The sequence below is a fragment of the Lactuca sativa genome, chromosome 2, assembly GCF_002870075.4.
Source record: "Lactuca sativa cultivar Salinas chromosome 2, Lsat_Salinas_v11, whole genome shotgun sequence".
NCBI classification, from domain to species: Eukaryota; Viridiplantae; Streptophyta; class Magnoliopsida; order Asterales; family Asteraceae; genus Lactuca; species Lactuca sativa.
The window spans coordinates 159,443,001-159,469,333 of NC_056624.2; the positions used below are offsets into that span (position 1 = coordinate 159,443,001).

Consider the following 26,333-nt stretch of genomic DNA (forward strand, 5'->3'; position numbering starts at 1 on the left):
GAGTCGGTTCATGCATTCTCCAAGCGAAGATCATATGAATGCATTTCTTAGAATATTACGATATCTGAAAGACTTCCCAGGAAAAGGTCTATGGTTCAATAAAAATCAATGTCAAGGAATAAGTAGTGGTTATGCTGATGCAGACTAGTTTGAATATAGAGCAGATGGGAAGTCTACATCATGCTACTTCACATTCGTAGAGGGAAATCTAGTCACCTAGAGAATTAGAAAAGTAAAAGTGATTGCTCGATCAAGTGCTGAAGCTGAATACAGAGAGATGGTTCACGAAGTGTGTGAACTACTGTGGATTAAACGAATTTTGAGAGATATTGGAATTGTTCAAAGTGACTGAACTTGATCGCCACTTCATCAAGGATCACCTTGAAAAGAAAACAATTAGTCTCCCTCTTGTTGCGTCAAAAGACCAACTTGTTGACATGCTTACTAAAGTCATATGTGGGAGAGTTTTTCAAAGCTCTCTTAACAAGCTGGGAATGATTGATACTCATTCTCCAGGGGGAATGTTGTCGAGAGCTTCCCTATAAAGATAAATATGAGATTTATTCACATTGATCCTCTCGTATCTTATATTTTCTTGTAATTATTTTTCCTCTTGTTATAGGATTGTTTCCTTTTTTTCACTTTAACTTTGTGTATAAATTGGGTTTTTTGCCAAGAAGATGAATATACAGAATATGAGAAATATTGCTCTCTGTTTTATAGTTTTGGCTATTTTTTGATGCAGTAATTTTATAAATGCACCGTTAAATGAGAGTATTTTTTTAATGCCATATTTGTTAATGCAATTCAATACTCATATCAATTAATCATTTTAACCGCAACAACAAATTGTTTTTGTACTAGTGTATTATCAACCTTTTGTCACAATGAATTAACCACATCAATTGGTTTTATGATTATTTTCCATCTTTTTCTTTCACAAATCGTAATTTGGCAGCGCATTTTTGTTAAGTTAAAAACATAAAATGTGATACAGCAGTGTTGACTTAAATATTTCACATTTTCCCTTAAATTGACTATTTATGGAGCTATACCTATCTTCTCTCTGCGGTATTATTCATATAATCTAGCAGACACGATCACAGGAGAGCAAATTAAGAGGGGAGAAACAGGATGCCAGCTTTAGTGGTGGCCGTTCTAATTGTATTAGTAGTGGTTGTGAAGGTAGGAGTTGCACAATCCATCACCAACGATAGCAATACCAACACGCCCCTTAGATTTTACTGTGGCAGCAATGATGCGATGTCTCCTACAAGTTTTTCTAGGAACCTTCACTCTTCGTTTTCTCAACTCAGAAGCCAGTTGTCAAAAGCTGGTGTTTATTACGCCAGAGCCCAGAACTTGGAAAACGGGGATGCTGTGTATGCACTCGCCCAGTGCCGGAACTATCTCTCAGCAGCCCGGTGTTTGGATTGCTTTGATGTATCCGTATCTGTAGTTGAAACATGTGGTTCTGCGAATGGTGCTACTGTCTATCTCGATAACTGCTTTCTCAGGTGAGTACTATTCTTTCAGTTCTTTTTAAATTATTAAATAAAATAAAATTGTTTTTTCTTTACGAGGTTCTGTTTGAGATTTGTTTATCGATAATCATTGTTTTCAGTTGTCATACATAGCGGGTAATGCTAAGTTATTGTACTAAAAAAAGCAATGTTAATCAAATGTGCAAGAAATTTAAAAGGATATAGTAATACAGTTCTTAATTATTATGTCCACGCGTTGTACATACTACACATATTGTTTATTATATAAAAATCTCTAATTGTAAAGTTGACATGCGCACGTATCAATCAGTGTACATGAAATAGACGAATATGGTGAATTATATATTGGTCAACGTTCAAATAGTCATTAAATCCACTAGCAGTCATTATTGATTGTCAGAATAGTTATATGTGAAGAGGGGTTTTAAATATAAAATTCTAGTCGTATTATACGTCTGTTTCAACCATTAACTTATGAACAAACATATATAGTAAATTAAGAACCTTTCTCTTGGTGGTGTAATAGCAAGTAAAAGAAAGATGTACTTATAAATTTCCTTATACATAAATGTAAATCTTTTTGGAGATTTAAAATATGTCTTCTCATTTTTTCCATCTTTAAAAATTAAAAACTATTCACGATATATCTATAGACTAGTGTTTTGTTATAAAACAATTTAAAGAAGATTATAGGGAACCGATAGGAAACCGAAGACTAGTGGTTAATTAGTTAAAAAAGTGGGGTCTTGTGATGGCATATTGCAACACTGGCTAAGGGTAAAGCATTATAGATTTAATTACTATTTTTACCATAACTGAAAAATTGCTCATCAAATGATATAAATACAATACAACAGGCCTTGACCCGACATACATATACAAAGAGATTCATCCTAACTGTAAATATAATACATATATTAATAGTAAGATTTGTCTTTCATGGAGAGGTAACAAAGTTCAATCTGTTATCAATAAAAATTAATGATATTGTATTTATCGCTAATAAATTCAGAGTTTTATATTTTATCAATTAGTTTGACAGAAGATTCTCAAGTTTTTGTATATTTTTATTGATACATCTTTTATGTTGATTAAGATTTGAGAACTACGACCAATTTTATGATGACCCAGAAGGTAGTTTAGATGCTTCTATCGCCCCACTAGGAATATGTGGTAATGAGTCAACATCTCAGTCAATAACAACCTTCAATCAAGCAGTAGAGGACTTATTATCAGACATTCGAGTTGCTACCCCAAGAAGTTCTGATTTCTACACAGCATCTAAAAGGCAAGTTGGTGACAGTAATACTACACTATATGCAATTGGACAATGTGTTGAGAATGTGAGCCAGGTAATTTGCAAAGACTGCTTGAGTACATCATATAATAGCTTATACAACTGTCTTCCTGCTGCTGAAGGAAGAGCTATTAATGTTGGATGCTTTATGAGGTATTCCGAGTTTCCATTTTTTCAAGATAACCAGACAATCAACCTCATACCTTTACTAGATGAAGGTGAGCACTTTCTTAATTATATGTTGCTTTGTTTAAAAAACTCCATGTTTACAATCTTTTTTAGCTCTATAACAATATTGAGAATTGTATTGGGTCAATTTGTGTCACAGTGAGGTCAAACATATTTGGCATTATCATTGGAGTAAGTAGCAGTGTAGCTCTTCTTCTGATTATAATTGCTTTATCCTTGTGGTATCGGCGATGGAAAAAGTTCAAGGCTTTTAGAGAAGGTAGTATTTTTAAGCTATATATTAATTCCTATAAAACTTACTATATATGAGTCATTTAGTGAATCTTATAATAGTTTTATGTGACTAGATCTCTAGTTTGAACCTTCACATTAATATCATGGTTCAATTACTATCCTGATGCATTCACATACACATACTCTCTCTCACATCTGGATATGCATGTGTGTCTGTGTGGGAGGATGTTAGGGATAATTTGGTAGATTATTAACCATTTTATTACATTTTACTGTATGTATAAGGTTTATGCGGCCCTAAAACATCTGTAATCTTGTACATATTTTGATTGATGAGAAGGGATTACTTAGGAGAAATATTATTATTAGCATGGTATATATCAAGTTTCTGACCTAGTTATTGGCCTCCCTTTTAACCAATGTGACCTCCTTCTTCCTTTCCTTTGATCCCTTATCTTCTCCTATACTATGTCTACTTACAAAATGTTGGTGATTTTAGTGTCACCATGTCATTTTAAGTAACTAGAACTAACATGTGAGCTAAAGGTGCTTTCATGATTTGTATTCTAATACATGTACGGGGTTGTGCGGAGTACACGAATGTATAAGATCGAGTTAGAAGCTGGTTAGACGACTAGTCGGGGTTCCGGGGGCAGCGCCCCCGGGTCCGGGGTTTCCAAAGGGGCAGCGCCCCTTTGGTGGGGTCTAGGGGCAGCGCCCCTAGCGGGGTCCAAGGGGCAGAGCCCCTGGCTCGGGTGATTATGGTAAAACTAACGAAACTCGCTGGTTTTTGGTAACTCTAATCCGGAATAATATTACTTGCTTCCAAAGGAAGTAATGACGGCCCAACCCTAATGAAACCCTAATCGTGTTTAGTATATAAACAACTCTTCCTTTCCAGAAGATGTACGTTCTTTAACTCTCATTTTTCATCACACATTCACAGAACCCTTTAGCATAATAGCTTACGTTTTCTGTGCCTAGAAACGTAGGTGTCCGCTTGGATTATCCTAGGCTGAATTTCTTGTAACCCAGGCATAAGGTAGAAATATCAGTTCGGAAACTGATATCATGATCCAAGCGGGTATCCAGATCTCCACCGCAAACCCTAATTTTCCTAACACAAAACCCTACAGAATTACGAACATTAAATTGTACATTCTTCTCATTCTAGATCAAGATCATCTAAATAGTGATGCATGGTGAGAACGTTATGAAATCCATTGTAATGGATTTGGTGTCTCTGGTCAACAAAGCTCCATAAAACTATGCTAAATCTGAATGGAATCACACTGATTCTATTGTAAAGATTTGGATCTACGATACTATCTCACATTCTCTCAGTACAACAATAACAGCCTATTGCGATGACACTTATCCCGACGACACGTGTCGTCGCCACAAGTACACCTATACCAACGACTAGTTGTCGCCATAGCTTTTGAAAACTTTGACTAAATTACTTTGACTCGGACCTCTGTTCCGACGACTTGTCAACGGTACAAGTTTGGCGGGAATGACAAAAAAATGCGCGGTATCCTGAAAATCTATGCCGACAACATGTCGTCGGTATAGGTATAAAAACATATATTTTCCATTTATTTTTATTTCATGTGCAAGAAAATCAAAACGACGTAGTTTTTTTATGCTATACCGACGACTAGTCGTCGCTATGACACGTGGCGATCCGCGTGAAAGGGCTATCCCGACGACATGTATACCGAAGACACAATTGACCTATGTTGACACGACTATGCCGACGACTCTATCCCAATGACAGGGACGACCTGTCATCGGCATACCATATACCGACGACTTGTCGTCGGCATAGGGTTCGAATTTGTCATCACCATAGGGTGTTAATGTTATAGTGTCTCCTATAGATGAATCAGAAGAAAAATGTATCTAACGGACAAGATTGTAGAAACCTTGAAACCTTGTTTAGAGACAACTATGCCAGATACCAAATGGCAATGAACTTTGCAACATTGTCACCGAATGCTACAGTAATATCAAGGCTATTACTGACCTACTTGATAATATTGATGCATCTTACCCAAAAACAATATAGTGTCATACACCATCAATGCCCTCTCTCCAAAGTTTGACCAAATCTCCAATCTTATCCACCCCTATTCACCTCTATCCACGTTCTTGGAAGCTAGGTCAATGATGCTACTTGAAGTGCAAAAGAATGAACAAACTGTATAGTTGAAATCTCCATGCAACTCATTCAGACAACTCACACTCTCCTACTATTCTAGTTGTTGAAAACCAGCATCATATTTTTCATAAAGTGGTGGCGGTAATATATATTAGGACAACGTCCATGGCGACCAATTTCTTTGATAGCAGCCTCTGGTCAACAAATTCAGGGGTACAAATGGTACCCATGTGCTCATCCTCTGCAACCGCTAGTCACTACTAGGCTAACACATCTTTACCAGGGGGTCTTGCATGTCTACACCAAAACCTCACTATGCCTCGTATGTGACAACAATTCAATGGTAACTGGATTCACCCCCAATGTCAACCATTTTTTGGAACTTTAGCCTTTGAACAACATAATTCAACCCAATCAGCAAGCTCTCAATAACAAGCACATCTCTTGGCCCGATTGACATGATTTCCTCCACCCTGACCTTGGTTTAGTAACTCCCAAGATCAAGCAACTTCTTTCCATCGATGTTTAATGCCATATCCTTAAATGAACAACATAATAGCAATTGATACATGGATTTAGGTGCCTCATCACATCTTCACATAAACTCATGTATAACTGGTTTCTATAAATACCATGGGAGACACTATTCTTTCACATGCCCTATAACATCCCAATAATTTCAACAAGTTTAAACTTTTCAAAACAACCAATTTATCAACAAAAGTGTTTACAAAAACATTGTCTCCAAATGATGATTTAAAATCAGAGTCTCCCAAGATCCAATCGGTTGAGAAATGAAGGATGTGTACGGCCATGCCTTCGCCTTGCCACAAATAATCCGAAAAGCTTGAAACCATAAACAAAATTGTAAACACAAAGCTTACGGATTTCCCCCAAAGTACCAGCACATAAACAACAACATGTATCGGGTCCACAGCTAAAAGACTGGATTACCCCCGGGCCCACACTATGAGTCTGGCTTGCCAATCGGGCCCACAACTCATATATGGCCTGCTCTTGAGCCCACAACATAAGTCTGGCTTGCCCCCGAGGCCCACAACTTATGTCTGGCTTGCTCCCAACCCAATCAGTCATTAGACTGAAAACCAATGTTCAGCCCTCAGTACGAATATGGTATACCAATCGGTCCTCAGCTCGTATCTGGAATGCTACTGAGCCCTAGGGATGTCAAAAAGTCTCGTGGGACCCCATTCTCGTGGGGCCCCCGTCCAGTTTGGGGGAATTTTTTTTAAAAAAATCGGGGGCGGGGACGGGGGTGGGGGCAAGGTTAAACCCCGTTTTAATTTCGAGGATGGGGCGGGGTAGGCAATCCCGTCCCGAAACCCCCATAAGACCTCGTTAATAAATTACACATATATTTACATATATTAGTTATATAAACATAATAAACAATATCATGATTTTCAGCTTCCAAAATTCATCAAAAAACATGTTTTTAAGTTGTTAGTATAATGTTTTTAAGATGCTATAACTTTTTTTTAAGATGTAAAATTCTACTATAAATAGTTATTTGTTACTTAAAAATAGTTTCTTTTAAAATAAATAACTTCTTTTAGCCTAAAAAAAAAGGTAGCCCAAAATCAATCGGGGGCGGGGCGGAGGGTAATAAAGGGGATTTGGGGGCGGAGGTAGGAAGGCTGAACATTTCGGGGGCGGAGGCTGGGGATGCACTCCCCGTCCCGTTTGCCCCCATTGACATACCTATTGAGCTGTAACAGCTCAAATTTTCAAATAAATTTTTCATTAAAAATAAAACATCAATATTCGACAAAAGGGGTTTATTCCAAGTTTATTTCAAAATAAAAATAATAAATCTCCAGGATCTCCAACAGTGGCAGTGTGTACGTGTCACGCCGGCGCCTTCCCACGGTCATCACTAGTACCTGAAAAACATAAACACAACTAGTAAGCATAATTGCTTAGTGAGTTCCCCAATATACGACTTACCCACATACGCCTTCCGGCCCGGACCTTTCGGTCCACATAACATTGCCTTCCGGCCCGGATCTTTCGATCCACATAACATTGCCTTCCGGCCCGGATCTTTCGATCCACAAGATAATTGCCTTCCGGCCCATACACATATATAACACATAACACAAATACTCTAACACATAAAGCACATATATCATACCGTTCTTTCTAACACATAAAGTCTCGCCTTCCGGCCCGTATAAACATACATCACATATAAGCACACATCGCATATAAAGCATCTATCTCTCTAGACATAGCATGAATATAACACACGCGACCTTCCGGTCTAACAGTCAAACCCTTCCGGGTGAAGTATAGTGAGAAGACTCACCTCGTAGTACGCAGGCTACAACCTCCTCGAGCTACTCGCACACAATCCGCTAGTCTGCAGGTTCCCTATAATACCACAGCCCTAGTTAATGATCTTATCAAACAAGACAACTGACCCCTCTAAGATATATACAGGTCAACGGTCAATCTTGACTGGACTCGTCGAGTACAAAGGGTAACTCGACGAGTATAGACATCCTGACACCACTCGCCGAGTCCGAAGAACGACTCGACGAGTTCCAGTAGATCTTCAAGCTACTCGCCGAGTCGGAAGAACAACTCGACGAGTCCTAGTGAACCTTCAAGCTACTCGCCGAGTCTGAAGAACAACTCGGCGAGTTCTAGTGAATCTTCAAGCTACTCGCCGAGTCTGATCATTGGACTCGGCGAGTCCCCGCCATGCAGTCAACCCGCTGCCTCCTGTATTTCGCATGATTTCGAAGTATATAGATATAGGGCTTCCTGGACTTTCACATATACTATTACAGGGATTTTTAAACACTTATAACAACAATATAATCTAACTAACCCTTAATTGGGTTTCCTAAACCCTAAACTCGCATTCAACGTAAAAGTTACAGATTTCAATCCGAAAATTACCTGGAAACGTGTTTCCTGTGTCTCCAAACCTCCAATACTCAATTCCTTTGATCACCACCTTGCTCCTCCTTGTCTAACAATCTCTTCAAGCCTTCTCAAGTCCTCTCTCTTGCTTCAAATGCTCACACACTCCCAGGGGATCTTCAATCGGCCAAAAAAACACGACATGACGGCCATAATATCAATATATACGGTTCAGAATCGAAACGGCTAGGGTTCAGCTGAACAGCGTCGACTCGCCGAGTCCCTTATTGGACTCGTCGAGTCCAGTCGCGCGTCTGCGACCAAGACCATGGCCCTACTCGGCGAGTCATGCACCAACTCGCCGAGTCCCCTCCTAAATGTGCCCCAAAAATAATTTAAAGAAATACCTGAAATTCCGGGCTGTTACAACTCTCCCCCACTAGAACTAGACTTCGCCCTCGAAGTCTCTCATTCTGCGAATAACTCCGGATGTTGCTCCCGCATTTCTCTTTCCGGCTCCCAAGTCATCTCCGATCCCTTCCGATGTTGCCACTGAACTAACACCAGAGGTATTTCCTTGTTCCGAAGAACCTTGATCTTCCGATCTCTGATAGCTACTGGTCTCTCGGCGTAATTCAGACTCGCATCTACCTGAATATCTTCTAACGGAACCACTGCTGCCTCATCGGCTATACACTTCCTCAGCTGCGATACGTGGAAGGTATTGTGAATCTGATTCAGCTCCGCTGGCAACTCCAACCGATAAGCTACCCGACCTACCCTTGCAATTACCCGAAATGGACCTATGAACCGGGGCCCCAATTTGCCCCTCTTCCTGAACCGGATCACCCCTTTCCAAGGAGAAACCTTTAGGAGAACGAAGTCGCCGACCTGGAATTCGAGCTCGGACCGACGTCTGTCCGCGTAACTCTTCTGTCGGCTCTGGGCGGTCAATAACCTCTGCCTCACCCGTTGGATCTGCTCAGTCATTTGAAGTACGATCTCTGTACTGCCCAACACTCTTTGTCCCACTTCTCCCCAGCAAATGGGAGTCCGACACCTCCTACCATACAACAACTCAAAAGGTGGCATACCAATGCTCGAATGATGGCTGTTGTTGTAGGAAAACTCAGCCAGCGGCAGATGCGCATCCCAGCTACCCCCGAAGTCTAACACACATGCTCTAAGCACATCTTCCAATGTCTGGATCGTCCGCTCGCTTTGACCGTCGGTCTGGGGATGGTATGCGGTACTAAAATGCAGCTTAGTACCCAACTCCTCATGGAATTTCTTCCAGAACCTGGAAGTGAAACGTACATCGCGGTCCGAAACAATCGAGGTCGGCACTCCATGCCGAGATACTATCTCTCTCACGTACAACTCTGCCAACTTCTCTGCTGATGAACTTTCACTAATGGCAAGGAAATGTGCACTCTTTGTTAGTCTATCCACAATCACCCAAATCGCATCGACTCCCCTGGCAGTTTTCGGCAATTTGGTGATGAAATCCATCGTGATCTGATCCCACTTCCACTCAGGGATCTCCAAGGGTTGCAACTTACCGAGCGGTCTCTGGTGCTCGGCCTTAACTTTACGGCAGGTCAAACACCTCTCCACGAACCACGCAACGTCTCTCTTCATGCACGGCCACCAGTACTCCTTTTTCAAATCCAGATACATTTTCGTAGCACCGGGATGGATCGAGAATTTCGATCTATGTGCCTCCTCCATCAAAATGACACGCGTACCGCCCACGAATGGCACCCAGATCCGACCCTGAAATGTCAGAAGTCCCCGCCCATCCGTAACGAACTCTGAAATTAACCCGACGACCCGCTCCTGTTTCTGCATCCCAGACTTCACAACCTCGGCCTGTGCTCCACGAATAGTATCTAATACCGGAGTTACCACCGTCAATCTCAAACATACGTCCCGCAACGGAGTACCCCCCGCCCTACGACTCAATGCATCGGCTACCACATTAGCCTTGCCTGGGTGGTATAGGATCTCACAGTCATAATCCTTAACCACGTCTAACCATCTCCTCTGGCGCATGTTTAGGTTGGGTTGATCCATCAAATACTTCAAACTCTTATGGTCCGTGTATATGGTACAACGAACCCCGTACAGGTAGTGACGCCAAATTTTGAGGGCGAACACTACTGCCCCCAACTCTAAGTCATGCGTGGGATATCTCGCTTCGTGAGGCTTCAGCTGCCTCGATGCATAGGCTATCACATGGCCCCTCTGCATCAACACTGCACCCAGTCCTGAAATCGATGCGTCGCAATATACGACGAAGTCCTCCATCCCTTCAGGAAGGACTAATACTGGTGCTTCGCACAGTCTCTGACGAAGTGTCTCGAAGGAAGTCTGCTGCTCGGGTCCCCATGAGAATGTAACACCCTTTCGGGTCAATTTGGTAAGTGGCACTGCGATCTTGGAGAAGTCCCTAATGAACCTTCGATAGTACCCTGCCAACCCAAGGAAACTCCTGATCTCCGAAGGTGACTTTGGTGCCTCCCATCTCATCACCGCCTCCACCTTGGCCGGATCGACCAATATCCCTGCCTGATTTACAACGTGCCCCAGAAATTGAACCTCCCGTAACCAGAAGTCACATTTGGAGAATTTTGCATATAGCTTCTCCGACCTCAGTACCTCAAGGACCTCCCTCAAATGTCCCTCATGCTGCTCCCTAGACCGCGAATACACCAGAATGTCGTCGATGAATACAATCACAGACCGATCCAGCATCGGCCTGCATACCCTGTTCATGAGATCCATGAACACTGCTGGGGCATTGGTGAGCCCAAAAGGCATCACCACGAACTCGTAATGCCCATACCGCGTCCTAAAGGCTGTCTTCTGGACGTCCTCATCCCGCACCCTTACCTGATGGTACCCTGATCTCAAATCAATCTTGGAAAACCAAGATGCCCCTTGCAACTGATCGAATAGATCATCGATTCTTGGTAACGGATAGCGGTTCTTAACTGTCACCTTGTTCAGTTCCCGGTAATCGATACACATCCGGGTTGAACCATCCTTCTTCTTGACGAACAAAATCGGTGCTCCCCACGGGGAGCTACTCGGCCGAATAAATCCCTTCCCCAACAACTCTTGAAGTTGCGAGGACAATTCTTGCATCTCTGGAGGTGCAAGACGATAAGGCACCTTCGCAATAGGCGCCGCCCCTGGAACTAGGTCGATACCAAACTCCACTTGCCTCGCAGGAGGTATTCCCGGCAAATCCTCGGGGAAAACATCTGGAAACTCGCGCACCACCGGAACCTCCTGCAATGTCTTCGGTCTCTCGGAACTCTCCCGCGTATCCATCACATACGCCACGAAACCGTTACATCCCCGCTGTAGGCATTGCCTCGCCCTAGCAGCCGAACAAAAAGCTGATCTCGAACGGGTACCCTCGCCGTACACCGTAAGAACTCCCCCACTAGGGTCTCGTATAGTCACCAACTGACGCTCGCAGTCGATGACAGCGCTGAATCGGCTCAACCAGTCCATGCCTACAATGACACAGACATCACCCATCGCAATAGGAATTAAGTCAATCGGAAATGCGACCCCGAAGATCTCTAGCACACATCCCCGAAAAACCTCCGTAGCACAAATCACCCTCTCAGCCGCAATGGAAACGCTCAAAGGCCGACTTAACGGCTCACGACTAATGCCGATGTGCTGACTAAAAGCTAACGATACAAACGATCTACTCGCACCCGAATCAAATAATACTAGAGCAGGCATAGAGTTCACAAGGAAAGTACCTACACATACATTAACATAAGCATAACATTTCGACCTTTAATTAAATACATGAAAGATAACATACCTGCCACAACATCGGGCGCAGCGCGGACCTCCTCCGCAGTCAGCTGAAAGGCTCTCCCGCGAGCCCTCGGGGCCTCGACCTTCACCGGTCGGGTCTCAGTAGTCCGGGTAGTAGGTGTAGCTCCCTGACGAAGTTGCGGGCACTCGGCCTTCCGATGGCCTGTCTGATTGCAGTGAAAACAAACCATAAACCCCTTAGGGCAATCCCTGGCAATATGTCCGTCCTTGCCACACTTGTAGCAACCACCGGTTCGACACGCCCCCTCGTGACTTTTGCCGCACTTCGCGCAAGTGCGACCCTTCGAACCTCCCACCCTCGAACCAGCGAACTTAATCCGCTTGGCTGCCGGCTGAGACTGGGCCGGCCGTCGATCCACCTGCCGAGACTCAGCCTCCTCCCTCGCTTGAGTCTCCAACTCAATCTCGCGCTTCCTGGCGTTCGCCTGAAGCTCAGTGAAAGTGCGATAGGTGGAGTTTGACACAAACTCCCGAATCTCCCTCTTCAAAACACCCAAATAGCGGCTCATCCGCGACTGCTCCGTAGATACCAGCTCGGGGCAGAACATTGCCCTCTCATGAAACTTCCGTGTGATCACTGCCACGGAATCAGTACCCTGCTTAAGGGTCAAGAACTCCTGAATCAACCGCTCCCTCTCTACCGGGGGAACGTACTCATCCCTGAACATCTCCGTAAACCTCTCCCATGTCACTGCCGTAATCTCTGCCTGAGTGAAGTTCACCGTCACGAACTTCCACCAATCCTTCGCTCCCAGACGGAGCTGGTTCAAGGCGAACCGTACCCTCAAGTGTTCCGGGCATGAGCAAGTATAGAAGCACCCCTCGATGTCGGCGATCCACCTCATGGCTGCAATCGGATCCTGCGTCCCATCAAATTCAGGGGGTTTCGTGTTGCTGAATTCCCTGAATGGTAACGAATCACCCCCTTGCGGCCTGGCAGCAGCCACCGCTGCGGTAGCGGCAGCAACTGCAGCTTCAGAAATTGCGGCGCACCGCTCCTCAAACTCCTCCATCAACGTGGTCTTAATAGACCCAAACATCTCCGGGATCTCAGCCCGGACCGCCGCAGCTACCTCTTCCTGAATAATCTGACGAATCTCCTCGTCACTCGCACCGCTCGAACTCGCCCCATTGCGTGTGACAACCATGATGTCTCTGAAATACAACATAAAATCATCAGAGACTCCACCAAGTACAATTGTACTCAATACGCGCCCTACCCAGTCTCCGATTTCCAGGAATTCTTATTTGAGTCTTCCACTGATCCGGTGCCTTCGGTAGTACGGGCCCAATACTACCGACCACACCGTATCAGTATTCGTCCCAAATCTTCCTCCCCAAATCCCGAATAACGGGTACTCTACTTCTAGTATGTACTATTTACTTGCACGCTACCAAATATCTCATTTAAGCAATCTCCCTAGACTAAGGCATCACAAAACAGGCAATTCTATTCCTATCATGTATACCTAGTCTTCTAGCATGCATAACAATTCATAATTCAGTGCATAACATAACATCGTAAGGTATTCTGGGGATCTTTACCGTTCGGACGCTGGCTGCTCGTACACACTGTTCCACCCTTGTTTTTACCGCCTTGCCCTTTATAAAATGTTATGTCCTTATTATTTTTAAGAAAAAGTTTTTTTTTTTTTCCTCAAATCCCCGGTCTGAGTTCAGTTGCACCCAAAAGTACACCCGAATCCCTCAAACCAAGGCTCTGATACCATTTGTAATAACATCCCCCTCTGGCACGTATCACAATATTGTCCGCTTTGGGCCACTCGGCACGAGGACTTCCCAGGGGGTCACCCATCCTGGTACTACTCCCGCCCGAGCACGCTTAACTGCAGAGTTCTTATGGGATCTGCTGCCCTCACGGCTTTAAAACGCGTTGTGATAGGGAAGGTATCCACACCCCTTATAAGGAATGCTTAGTTCTCCTTCCCAGCCGATGTGGGATCAGATCTAACCCACTTTCACCCCCCATTATAGGGTTCGACGTCCCCGTCGAACACATCGACCCGTGCCCTAGCTCTGATACCATTTGTAACAGCTCAAATTTTCAAATAAATTTTTCATTAAAAATAAAACATCAATATTCGACAAAAGGGGTTTATTCCAAGTTTATTTCAAAATAAAAATAATAAATCTCCAGGATCTCCAACAGTGGCAGTGTGTACGTGTCACGCCGGCGCCTTCCCACGGTCATCACTAGTACCTGAAAAACATAAACACAACTAGTAAGCATAATTGCTTAGTGAGTTCCCCAGTATACGACTTACCCACATACGCCTTCCGGCCCGGACCTTTCGGTCCACATAACATTGCCTTCCGGCCCGGATCTTTCGATCCACATAACATTGCCTTCCGGCCCGGATCTTTCGATCCACAAGATAATTGCCTTCCGGCCCATACACATATATAACACATAACACAAATACTCTAACACATAAAGCACATATATCATACCGTTCTTTCTAACACATAAAGTCTCGCCTTCCGGCCCGTATAAACATACATCACATATAAGCACACATCGCATATAAAGCATCTATCTCTCTAGACATAGCATGAATATAACACACGCGACCTTCCGGTCTAACAGTCAAACCCTTCCGGGTGAAGTATAGTGAGAAGACTCACCTCGTAGTACGCAGGCTACAACCTCCTCGAGCTACTCGCACACAATCCGCTAGTCTGCAGGTTCCCTATAATACCACAGCCCTAGTTAATGATCTTATCAAACAAGACAACTGACCCCTCTAAGATATATACAGGTCAACGGTCAATCTTGACTGGACTCGTCGAGTACAAAGGGTAACTCGACGAGTATAGACATCCTGACACCACTCGCCGAGTCCGAAGAACGACTCGACGAGTTCCAGTAGATCTTCAAGCTACTCGCCGAGTCGGAAGAACAACTCGACGAGTCCTAGTGAACCTTCAAGCTACTCGCCGAGTCTGAAGAACAACTCGGCGAGTTCTAGTGAATCTTCAAGCTACTCGCCGAGTCTGATCATTGGACTCGGCGAGTCCCCGCCATGCAGTCAACCCGCTGCCTCCTGTATTTCGCATGATTTCGAAGTATATAGATATAGGGCTTCCTGGACTTTCACATATACTATTACAGGGATTTTTAAACACTTATAACAACAATATAATCTAACTAACCCTTAATTGGGTTTCCTAAACCCTAAACTCGCATTCAACGTAAAAGTTACAGATTTCAATCCGAAAATTACCTGGAAACGTGTTTCCTGTGTCTCCAAACCTCCAATACTCAATTCCTTTGATCACCACCTTGCTCCTCCTTGTCTAACAATCTCTTCAAGCCTTCTCAAGTCCTCTCTCTTGCTTCAAATGCTCACACACTCCCAGGGGATCTTCAATCGGCCAAAAAAACACGACATGACGGCCATAATATCAATATATACGGTTCAGAATCGAAACGGCTAGGGTTCAGCTGAACAGCGTCGACTCGCCGAGTCCCTTATTGGACTCGTCGAGTCCAGTCGCGCGTCTGCGACCAAGACCATGGCCCTACTCGGCGAGTCATGCACCAACTCGCCGAGTCCCCTCCTAAATGTGCCCCAAAAATAATTTAAAGAAATACCTGAAATTCCGGGCTGTTACATGAGCCCTTTGTATGAGTCTGACATTCCTTACCTGGCCCTCAACTCATATCTGGATTGCTCCAATACCGTCATTGCCCACAGTACAAGTCTGGCATACCAAACGCGTCCTCAACTCATATCTAGAATGCACCTGAGCCCTAGTATGAGTCTGGCATGCCCTACCCGGCCCTCAACTCATATTTGGAATGCTCCAGGGTTTGTTGGCTACATCACGAAGCAGTACAACCTCAACCCAACACAATATGCCAACAAGTAACAAACATATACATGTAATAATGCACACAGAAACATGGGTAGTCCTATTGATCTACCAGACTAGCATGCATATTTATTCCACACTCAGCATATCGACAATATCAGGTTATCAAACCAATGGGCCGACCTTGGTGCCTTCGACCCAAAAATATAGTGAGGAAAAATTCACCTTGCACTGCCGAATCATATAGATGATCCCTGGTTGCTGGCTAACAGATCCCCGAACCGCCAATATCAAGACCACACCCCATCAATAGCTAATCCCATGAATAATTTATGACTGAAAATCCGCTAAAATCCACGCACTATCAGATACCACAATGGCAACCCATCAACATCTAGCCCTTGACTCACATTATGAGTCTAAATTATGGTAAAAGACCTTTTTACTCTTCCTCAAGTTTGGCCCAAATCCAAGGCCCAAACTAGATGACCAAAGGCCCAAATCCAAAATAAACATTTAAGGACCAAATATGGTCAAATTTTCCAAATTCGACTCAATTCCTTTCGTGGGCCTGCTCTCAAGAAGTTCCAACAAGACACAACAACCTAACCATGAATTCAATTCAGATGGCCCAATATGGTCCAACACAATCAGGTCCAAAATCGAAGCCCAAACGATATATAGAGTCCAAGTCTGCCGAGTACGCAGGGCGTACTCAGCCTGTATACTCAACGTACATCATGGAAGGCTTGTACGCACAACATACATACTTGTACGCCAACGTACTCACCAGCCATAGCTTAAGTGAAATTAGTTTATTCGATGTATCCTTAATTTATATCTTGTTTTGTTTCTTTGATTGCACCCACTAATCAGATCTGCTCCTATACATGTGATTCTTTAGATACTTTGGAGTTGAAAGGCGCAAGAAGTTATAGTTACCAAGACTTGAAAAAGGCAACTAATAATTTTAGTGAAGAGTGTTTAATAGGAAAAGGTGGTTTTGCCGAAGTATTCAAGGTAACAAAACTCTTAAATTACGCATCAGGCGCTTATAATTTGAGGTGTATTATCTCTTGCACGGGATACATAATTTTTATCTTTCTAATTTATGGACATGAGATAATTAACCTAGTACAATGTGAAAATAATTGTCTCCAGGCCACTGTAGATACCGGGGTTGTAGTGGCTGTCAAGAAACTCCATGTGGGGCAAAGAGCAAAAAAAGAATTTGAAAATGAAGTAAATCTTATAAGTAATGTTCGTCACCGAAATCTTATTCTACAACTAGGATGGTGTATTGATGGGCCTGAACTACTCCTTGTGCTAGAATACATGCCCCATGGAAGTCTAGATAAGTTCTTATGGGGTACGTTTATTATGTTGACATATGGATATAATTATTAACATGATGATGAAAAAAATGCATCACTTATAAATTATCATGGATAGGTGAAAAAAAGGGATCTCTAAATTGGAAACAACGGTCTGATATTATCTTCGGGATTGCAAGAGGTCTCGCCCATCTACATGGAGAATTCCATGTCAAGATCATTCATAGAGATATAAAGTCAAGCAACATTCTCCTTGACGACGAATTCCAACCAAAAATTGCAGATTTTGGGTTGGCTAGGTTCCAACCAGAGGATGAAACCCATGTTAGCACCCGGTTTGCTGGAACTATGTAAGTTTCTATTTAAGTTCTACTACTATAGATCCAGTTGATTATAATATATTTCATACTAAATTATATCATAGGGGCTACACAGCACCAGAATATGCAACCCGTGGACATTTATCGGAGAAAGTAGACACTTACAGCTTCGGAATTGTGGCCCTTGAAGTCATTAGTGGCTGGAGGTGTTGCGACGTGAACTATAGTGGGCCTCAAATGAAATACCTTCTTGATCATGTAATCTATACTTGGAAATTCAGCATTACTATATACTTACTACTTTGCAAAAGCATATGGATTTTAGTCGAAATAGTGTATGTGATTATATATAGCTACATGCATGGACTTTAATTTAAAGCTTTCCTCTTGAAAAGGAAGAAGCATGATATTTTACAACTTATTTTTATAATAGGTTCATGATAGATATATGCACTCTTCTATTATACACTTGCGTAAATCTCAAGTAGTAATCGCCTTCATACGTTTGCTATTTTCTTTAGTTGTGACTTACCACTTTTTTTCTTCATGGTCTTCTGGATGATAGGCTTGGAAGTTATACGAGGAAGGCTTACATATCAAATTGATTGATGAAGCCTTATATCCAAATGAATATGATGAAGAAAATGTTATGAAGATTGTGGAGATAGCTCTAATGTGCACTCAGTCACCAGCTTCTTTAAGACCCACCATGTCTGAAGTTGTTTTAATGTTGTCCAGTGGGCCAACTTTGGGGAAAAGACAAATTTTTCGGCCTACCTTCATTGATTTCGATAGAAGAATTCACATAGGTGGATTTTCAGAATGCCCATGATAGAAACGGCAACTTACCAACGTAGACAAATACAGTTAAAAGGCAACAGAAGTAAATTACGCAATGGAAGGACAGTACTCTAGTACTCTGAGTCTGAAATTTTCTTCTTCAATTGTGAACTTGATAATATTCAAATACTAAAATTATATGAAATATTTGACATATTCAATTAATAACTGACTATTTAACTTGAATAAATATTTCTTTTTAAGTAGTAACCATTGTATAAAGTAAAAGAAAGGCGCAAAAAGAATAGTTTTTTTTTGAACAACATTTTTTTATTAAAAAAAGGAGGGCCCAATAGGAGCAGGGCAAAGAGAGTAGAAAGCCTAAATGAAAAAGACCAAATATGATCGCTACATAGGGTTTTTATTATAAAAGCCCTCAATTTTACACAAAATATCTGACTATGTCATAAGTCCGTTTTTTGATGTGTTAAAACCAAAAAATACCGGAAAGTAGGTTCATTTTTGCCCCAATCCCGGCTACAACCGGTTACAGAACATAGGAGGCGCTAAGTAACACAACATAGGAGGCGCTAAATAGATCTTTGTAACAACGTAAATTTCAAAACAAATTTTTCACTTTTAAAATTTATAATTTCGTTCATAAACATTCTCATATCTTATTGTAACACATATCAAATCCATAAAAAAAAATCCCAAGATCAACATATAAAAACTTCAATAGTGTGTACGGATCATGTCGGCGTCTTCCTGCGATCCTCACTGGTACCTGAAACACATAACACAAAACACTGTAAGCATAAATGCTTAGTGAGTTCCCTAAAATACCACATACAACACATATTAGCCACTCAAGACTATAACTCTGTGGGCCCTCTGGCCCTAACTCTGTGGACCCTCTAGTCCTAACTCTGTCGACCTTCTGGTCCTAGCTCTATAAACTCTGGAATACACACAGCATAATCACATAGTAATAATGCAGTGCAACATATCACATAGCATACAAGATACACAATCACATAACTCTGGCTACCACTAAAGGTAAAGTATACTGAGAAGACTCACCTCGGATACTCGGTAAACCTCGAACTCTGAAAGACTGCACTAGCCTCCGCCTAATCACATAAATAATTACTCTAATTAATACAGCTCCTAAAGGCCAGGCTAACCCCCCTCTATAAGTTCTCTAAGAAGGGTAAAAGACCATTCTACCCCTCTAATGGCTCATAAGTCCAAACATTGACTAAACCCTAAAAGTCAACGAAGTCAACTTCGGTCAACGGTCAAATTTTGACCAGACCCACATGCAACGTGTACAAGGCTATTTTTGGCCAAAAGGCTTCTATAATGGCAATCTAGACTCTTTTCTTCCTTAACCCAACATAAAGCAGGTTGGGGAAAGCTCTCTGGACCTCTTTCGGTCCAGATCCGAAGTCCAACACCACAAGGGACCATGAAATCAACATAACAAGCTCAAAAAGGGGGTATAGAAAACCCTAGATCATAGCTCTTAACCCAAAACAGAAGGGAACTCGATTTGATACATCAATAGTGTAGATCTGGGCTTGAAAACTCTGGATCCACAGCTCCCTTGACCTCCTCTTGCTTGGAACAACTTCTCCTTAGCTAGAACACACCAAAATCGATCAATATGGCCTTATCTCTCTATCAACTCGCTCAATCTCTTAGGGGGCACTCTCTCTGGACAGGTAGCCGCACAAGAGAGGTATAAGGTCCTTTAAATAGGGCTCATGCCCGGGGAATTAGGGTTTCATCTTACAGCGCAGACTCGCCGAGTCCCCTCCTTCTGACTCTTTGAGTCCCTTCATTAATCCAGTCATCAAACACGACCCTACTCGACGAGTCTATGCGTCGACTCGTCGAGTCCACCCTTTAAACTCAAAAATAAAATATAAAATATAATACGTGGATATCCGGATGTTACAATGCGATAGACAATACTTTTAAAAGAAAAAAGAGGAGACGGAGTAGCGAGATTTAAACTCGGGTCTCCTGCCTACAAAGAAAACAATGATATTAACCACTAGACTAGCTGGAGCTATATGACAGTTTACCTACCAAACAATATTTATTCACGAACACTGCTATTATTATTATTATTATTATTATTATTATTATTATTATTATTTATAAATACGGTTTTAATATGTATAATATGAATTTTTTAAATATATTTATATTTTCAAAATATATATTGATATGTTTAAGAAATTGTACACATACAAATATTAAAATATCTAACAAATACATATAAAAACAATGGAGTTGCCGAGTCCACTCATGAACTCGCCGAGTCCAGCTGTGAACTCGCGTACAAATCCGCGACCATACTCGGCGAGTCTAGACGCCAACTCGCCGAGTTCCCCCATAAAACCCAAAAATAAAGGAACAAAATATCATACCTGGGAATCCGGGTGTTACAATTCTCCCCCACTAGAATCAGACTTCGTCCTCGAAGTCTGACTCTGCAAACAACTTCGGATGATGCTCCCGCATCTCACGCTCCGGTTCCCAAGTCAACTCTGACCCTTTCCGATGTTGCCATTGGACCTGCACCAGCGGCACGTCCTTGTTTCTCAAAACCTTGATCTTCCGATCCCTGGTCGCCACCGGTCTCTCGGCATAATTCAGGCTCGCATCCACCTGAATATCTTCTAATGGCACCACTGCCGACTCGTCGACTATACACTTTCGCAACTGCGACACGTGGAAAGTGTCATGAATCTGACCTAACTCGGCTGGTAACTCCAAACGATAGGCTACTCTGCCTACCCTCGCGATCACCCTAAAACGACAAATATATCGGGGCCCCAACTTGCCCCTCTTCCTGAATCGGATCACTCCTTTCCAAGGAAAGACCTTTACGAGCACGAAGTCACCGACCTGAAACTCGAGCTCGGACTGGCGTCTGTCCGCATAACTCTTCTGACGACTCTGAGCGGTCAACAAACTCTGTCTGACCTGTTGGATCTGCTCTGTCATCTGAAGCACAATCTCGGTGCTGCCCATCACACGCTGCCCTACTTCTCCCCAGCAAATAGGGGTTCGGCACCTCCTCCCATACAACAACTCAAATGGTGGCATGCCAATGCTTGAATGATGGTTGTTGTTATAAGAAAACTTTGCCAAGGGTAAATATGTGTCCCAACTCCCATCGAAATCCAACACATATGCCCGGAGCATGTCCTCGAGCGTCTGAATCGTCCGCTCACTCTGCCCGTCAGTCTGTGGGTGGTATGCGGTACTAAAATGCAGTTTCGTACCCAATTCCTCGTGAAACTTCTTCCAGAATCTGGAAGTGAAACGTACATCTCAATCTGAGACAATCGAGATCGGCACTCCATGCCGCGATACCACCTCTCTCACGTACACCTCTGCCAACTTCTCCGCGGAAGAGCTCTCACTGATGGCCAGGAAGTGAGCACTCTTCGTCAATCTGTCCACAATCACCCAAATTGCATCGACACCCCTCGCGGTTCTTGGCAATTTGGTGATGAAATCCATGGTAATATGTTCCCATTTCCATTCAGGAATCTCTAATGGCTGCAGCTTACCATGTGGACGCTGGTGCTCGGCCTTCACCCTGCGACAGGTCAAGCACCTCTCTACAAACCATGCGACATCCCTCTTCATACAGGGCCACCAATAATCCTTCTTCAGGTCCAAAAACATCTTAGTGGCCCCGGGATGGATCGAGAATTTCGATCGATGAGCCTCTTCCAACAAAATGGTACACGTACCGCCCACAGACGATACCCAAATCCGGCCCTGAAATGTCATAAGCCACCGGCTGTCGGTAACAAATTCCGATACCAGCCCGACAACTCGCTCCCTCTTCTGACTCTCTGGCTTCACAGCCTCAGCCTGGGCCCCACGAATAGCATCCAACACCAGGGTCATCACTGACAATCTCAAACAAACGTCTCGAATTGGACCGCCCTCTGCCCTACGGTTCAATGCATCGACTACCACATTAGCCTTGCCCGGGTAGTACAGGATCTCACAATCATAATCCTTGACCACGTCCAACCACCTCCTCTGGCGCATATTCAGGTTGGGCTGATCCATCAAATACTTCAAGCTCTTGTGGTCCGTGTATATCATACACCGGACCCCATACAGATAATGTCGTAAGATCTTGAGAGCAAACACTACCGCTCTCAACTCCAAATCATGAGTTGGATATTTCGACTCATGAGGCTTAAGGTGCCTCGATGCATAAGCAATCACATGCCCCCTCTGCATAAGCACCTCTCCCAATCCGGATATCGATGCATCACAATAAACCACAAAATCTTCCATCCCTTCCGGAAGAGAGCTAACACTAGTGCTTCGCATAATTTCTGGCGAAGTGTCTCGAACGAGGTCTGCTGCTCCGGACCCCAAGAAAATGCAACACCCTTCCGGGTCAACTTGGTGAGTGGCACGGCGATCTTAGAGAAATCCTTAATAAATCTCCGATAATAGCCGGCCAAACCCAGAAAACTCCTGATCTCGGTGGGTGACCTCGGCACCTCCCATCTCATGACCGCCTCAATCTTGGCTGGATCGAGCAATATCCTATTCTGGTTAACGAGGTGTCCCAGAAACTGAACCTCTCGTAGCCAGAACTCACATTTGGAGAACTTGGCATAAAGCCTCTCCGATCTCAGAACTCCGAGGATCTCCCTCAAATGCTCCTCATGCTGCTCTCTGGATCTCGAATACACCAAAATGTCGTCGATGAACACGATCACTAAGCGATCCAACATCAGTCTGCACACCCTGTTCATGAGATCCATGAACATCGCGGGTACGTTGGTGAGTCCGAAAGGAATCACCACGAACTCGTAATGCCCATAATGAGTTTGGAATGCCATCTTCTGGACTTCCTCTTCCCGCACCCTCACCTGAAGATACCCAGACCTCAAATCGATCTTGGAGAACCAAGATGCTCCCTGCAACTGATCAAACAAATCATCGATCCTCGGCAATGGGTAACGGTTCTTGACCGTTAGCTTATTCAGCTCACGATAATCAATGTACATCCGGAGCAAGCCATCCTTCTTCTTGACAAAAAGGATCGGCGCCCCCTATGGCGAACTGCTCGGCCTGATAAACCCCTTCCCCAGCAGCTCCTAAAGTTGCGAGGATAACTCTTGCATCTCCGGAGGTGCAAGGCGATACGGCGCCTTAGCAATAGGCGCAACTTCTGGAACCAACTCAATACCGAACTCTACCTTCCTCTCCGGAGGCACACCCGGCAATTCGTCTGGAAACACATCTGGAAAACTCGCACACTATCGGAACCTCATCCACCAACTTCGGTCTCTCTGAAACAACCCTCGCATCCATCACATATGCCACAAATCCTCTACAGCCCTGCTGTAGACTCTGTCTCGCTTTGGCGGCCGAACAAAATGTTGATCCCGCACGTGTACCCTCGCCGTGCACTGTAAGAACTCCCCGACTAGGGTCTCGCATCGTCACTAACTGACGCTCGCAGTCTATCACAGCTCCATATCGGCTCAACCAATCCATACCCACTATAACACACACGTCCCCCATCGTGATCGGAACCAGATCTATCGGGAACTCCACACCGAAGATCTCAAGGACACATCCTCGAATCACATCCGAAGCATACACTGCTCGCTCATCAGCTATGGAAACTCGCAGAGGCCGATCCAATGCCTCTCGACAGACATTAATATGCTGACTAAATGCTATGGAAACAAACGACCGACTCGCACCCGAGTCAAATAATACCAACGCAGGCACAGAACTCACAAGAAAAGTACCTACGCATATCATCATATAAGCATAAAACCTCAACTCAAATAAAAGATGAAAAAAGAATACATACCAGCCACAACATCGGGCGCCGCGCGGACCTCCTCTGCGGTCAACTGAAATGCCCTCCCACGAGCCTTCGGGGCCTCGACCTTCACCGGCCGAACCTCGGTAGTCCTAGCAGCAGGCACAGATCCCTGTGCTGATCCCTGAAGAAGTTGCGAACATTCGGCCTTCCGATGGCCGGTCTGGTTGCAATGAAAGCAAACCGAGAATCCCTTGGGGCAATCCCTCGCGATATGCCCCTCCTTCCCACACTTGTAGCATACCCCAGCCCTGCATGACCCCTTGTGACTCTTACCGCACTTCCCACAAGTACGGCCCTTCGCGCCTCCAGACCTCGAATCTGCGGGTTTAGCCAGCTTGGCTGCCGGCTAAGACTGAGCTGGCCATCGATCCATCCTCTGAGACTCGGCCTCCTCCCTGGCCTGAGTCTCCAACTCGATCTCCCTCTTCCGGGCATTTTCCTGGAGCTCAGCAAATGTCCGGTAAGTCGAGTTCGCCACGAACTCCCAAATATCTCTCCTCAGCACACTCAGATAATGGCTCATACGAGCCTGCTCAGGGAAAAACATCACCCTCTCATGAAACTTTCTGGTGATGACTGCCACAGAATCAGTACCCTGCTTGAGGGTCAAGAACTCCTGAATCAACCGTTCCCTCTCCACCGGGGGAACATAATCCTCTCTGAACATAGCGGTGAAACTCTCCCAGGTCACCTCGGAAATCTCAGCCAAAGTGAAGTTCGCCGTCACGAACTTCCGCCAATCCTTCGCTCCCAGGCGGAGCTGGTTCAAGGCGAAGCGAACCCTCAAGTGCTCTGGACAAGAGCACGTATAGAAACATCCCTCGATGTCAGAGATCCACCTCATAGCTACAATCGGGTCATGCGTCTGTCGAACTCTAGTGGCTTCGTGTTGCCGAACTCCCAGAACAACAACGAGTCACCTCCCTGAGGTCTGGCAGCAGCAACAGCAGCAGTAGCTGCAGCTGCAGCAGCAACAGCAGCAATGCGTACCGCTCATCAAAAGTCTCAATCAACGTGTTCTTGATGTCCCCAAACATCTCGGGAATCTCAGCCCGAATGGCAATAGCAACCTCCTCATGAATCAATCGACGGATCTCCTCATCGCTGACACCACTGCTCTCAGGTGTGTGTCAAGTCCCAACCATGATGCTTCTGAAATACAACAAAAATTATCAGAGACTCGATCGAGCATACACATACTCGATGACGCAACCCTACTTGTCCTCCGTTGTCCAAAAGATTCTGACTTGGAATGCCCACTGATCCAGTGTCTTCAGTAGTACGGGCCCAATCCTACTGACCACACCGCATCAATATTCACTCCAAGTCTTCCTCCTTGGATCTTAGATTACAAGTACTCTACTCTCAAAGCATCTCAGAAGCAGAAATCTCCTAGGCTAAGGCATCACAAATCAGGCCACTCTAGTCCTAATATGTATACCTAGCCTACTCTAGCATGCATAACATAACATATCTCATAACACATAATGTAAGGGTATTTTTGGGGATTCACCGTTCGGGCGCTGGCTGATCGTACACACGGCTCTGCTCTGTTTGTCTCAAAACTCTTTTTACTCTTTTCAAAAATTTTACTTCATTAACAAAAATTTTCTCAATTCCTCAGTTTGAGTTCAGATACGCCCGAAGATGCATCCGAATCCCTCAAACCAAGGCTCTGATACCAACTTGTAACAACGTAAATTTTCAAAATAATTTTTCATTTTTAAAAACATTCATTCATTAATAAATAATGTCAAACACATTGTATCAAATGTTATTATCACAAAACATTTCCCCATAATATCTACAAAAACTCCAATGTGTGTGTGTACGAATCATGCCGGCGCCTTCCCGCGCTCACCACTAGTATCTGAAACACATAACACAACAACTGTAAGCATAAATGCTTAGTGAGTTCCCCAAAATACCACATACAGCACATACGCCACTCAAGGCTATAATACGACCCTCCGGTCAATGTATCTCAACGGGACCCTCCAGTCCCATAGCTCATT

General features: G+C 43.9%; 1 protein-coding gene across 1 annotated transcript; it reads left to right on the plus strand.

The window, feature by feature from the left end:
- Nucleotides 1–1,066: 1,066 nt before the first annotated feature.
- LOC111915979 (cysteine-rich receptor-like protein kinase 2) lies at nt 1,067–18,650 on the plus strand. The gene is made up of 8 exons (XM_023911609.3): nt 1,067–1,517; nt 2,602–3,020; nt 3,131–3,250; nt 16,890–17,005; nt 17,147–17,354; nt 17,438–17,669; nt 17,744–17,897; nt 18,205–18,650. Exons 1-8 carry the CDS (start codon nt 1,135–1,137, stop codon nt 18,469–18,471), a joined length of 1,899 nt encoding a protein of 632 aa, XP_023767377.1. The 5' UTR covers nt 1,067–1,134; the 3' UTR covers nt 18,472–18,650.
- Nucleotides 18,651–26,333: the final 7,683 nt, after the last annotated feature.

What these genes read in the sequence shown, in the direction of transcription:
- LOC111915979 (XM_023911609.3), top strand. Translation starts at nt 1,135, where the DNA reads ATGCCAGCTTTAGTGGTGGCCGTTCTAATTGTATTAGTAGTGGTTGTG. An exon ending in CTCGATAACTGCTTTCTCAG is followed by an intron (nt 1,518 to 2,601) that starts GTGAGTACTATT and finishes ATGTTGATTAAG; the next exon opens with ATTTGAGAACTACGACCAAT. An exon ending in GTTTTGCCGAAGTATTCAAG is followed by an intron (nt 17,006 to 17,146) that starts GTAACAAAACTC and finishes AATTGTCTCCAG; the next exon opens with GCCACTGTAGATACCGGGGT.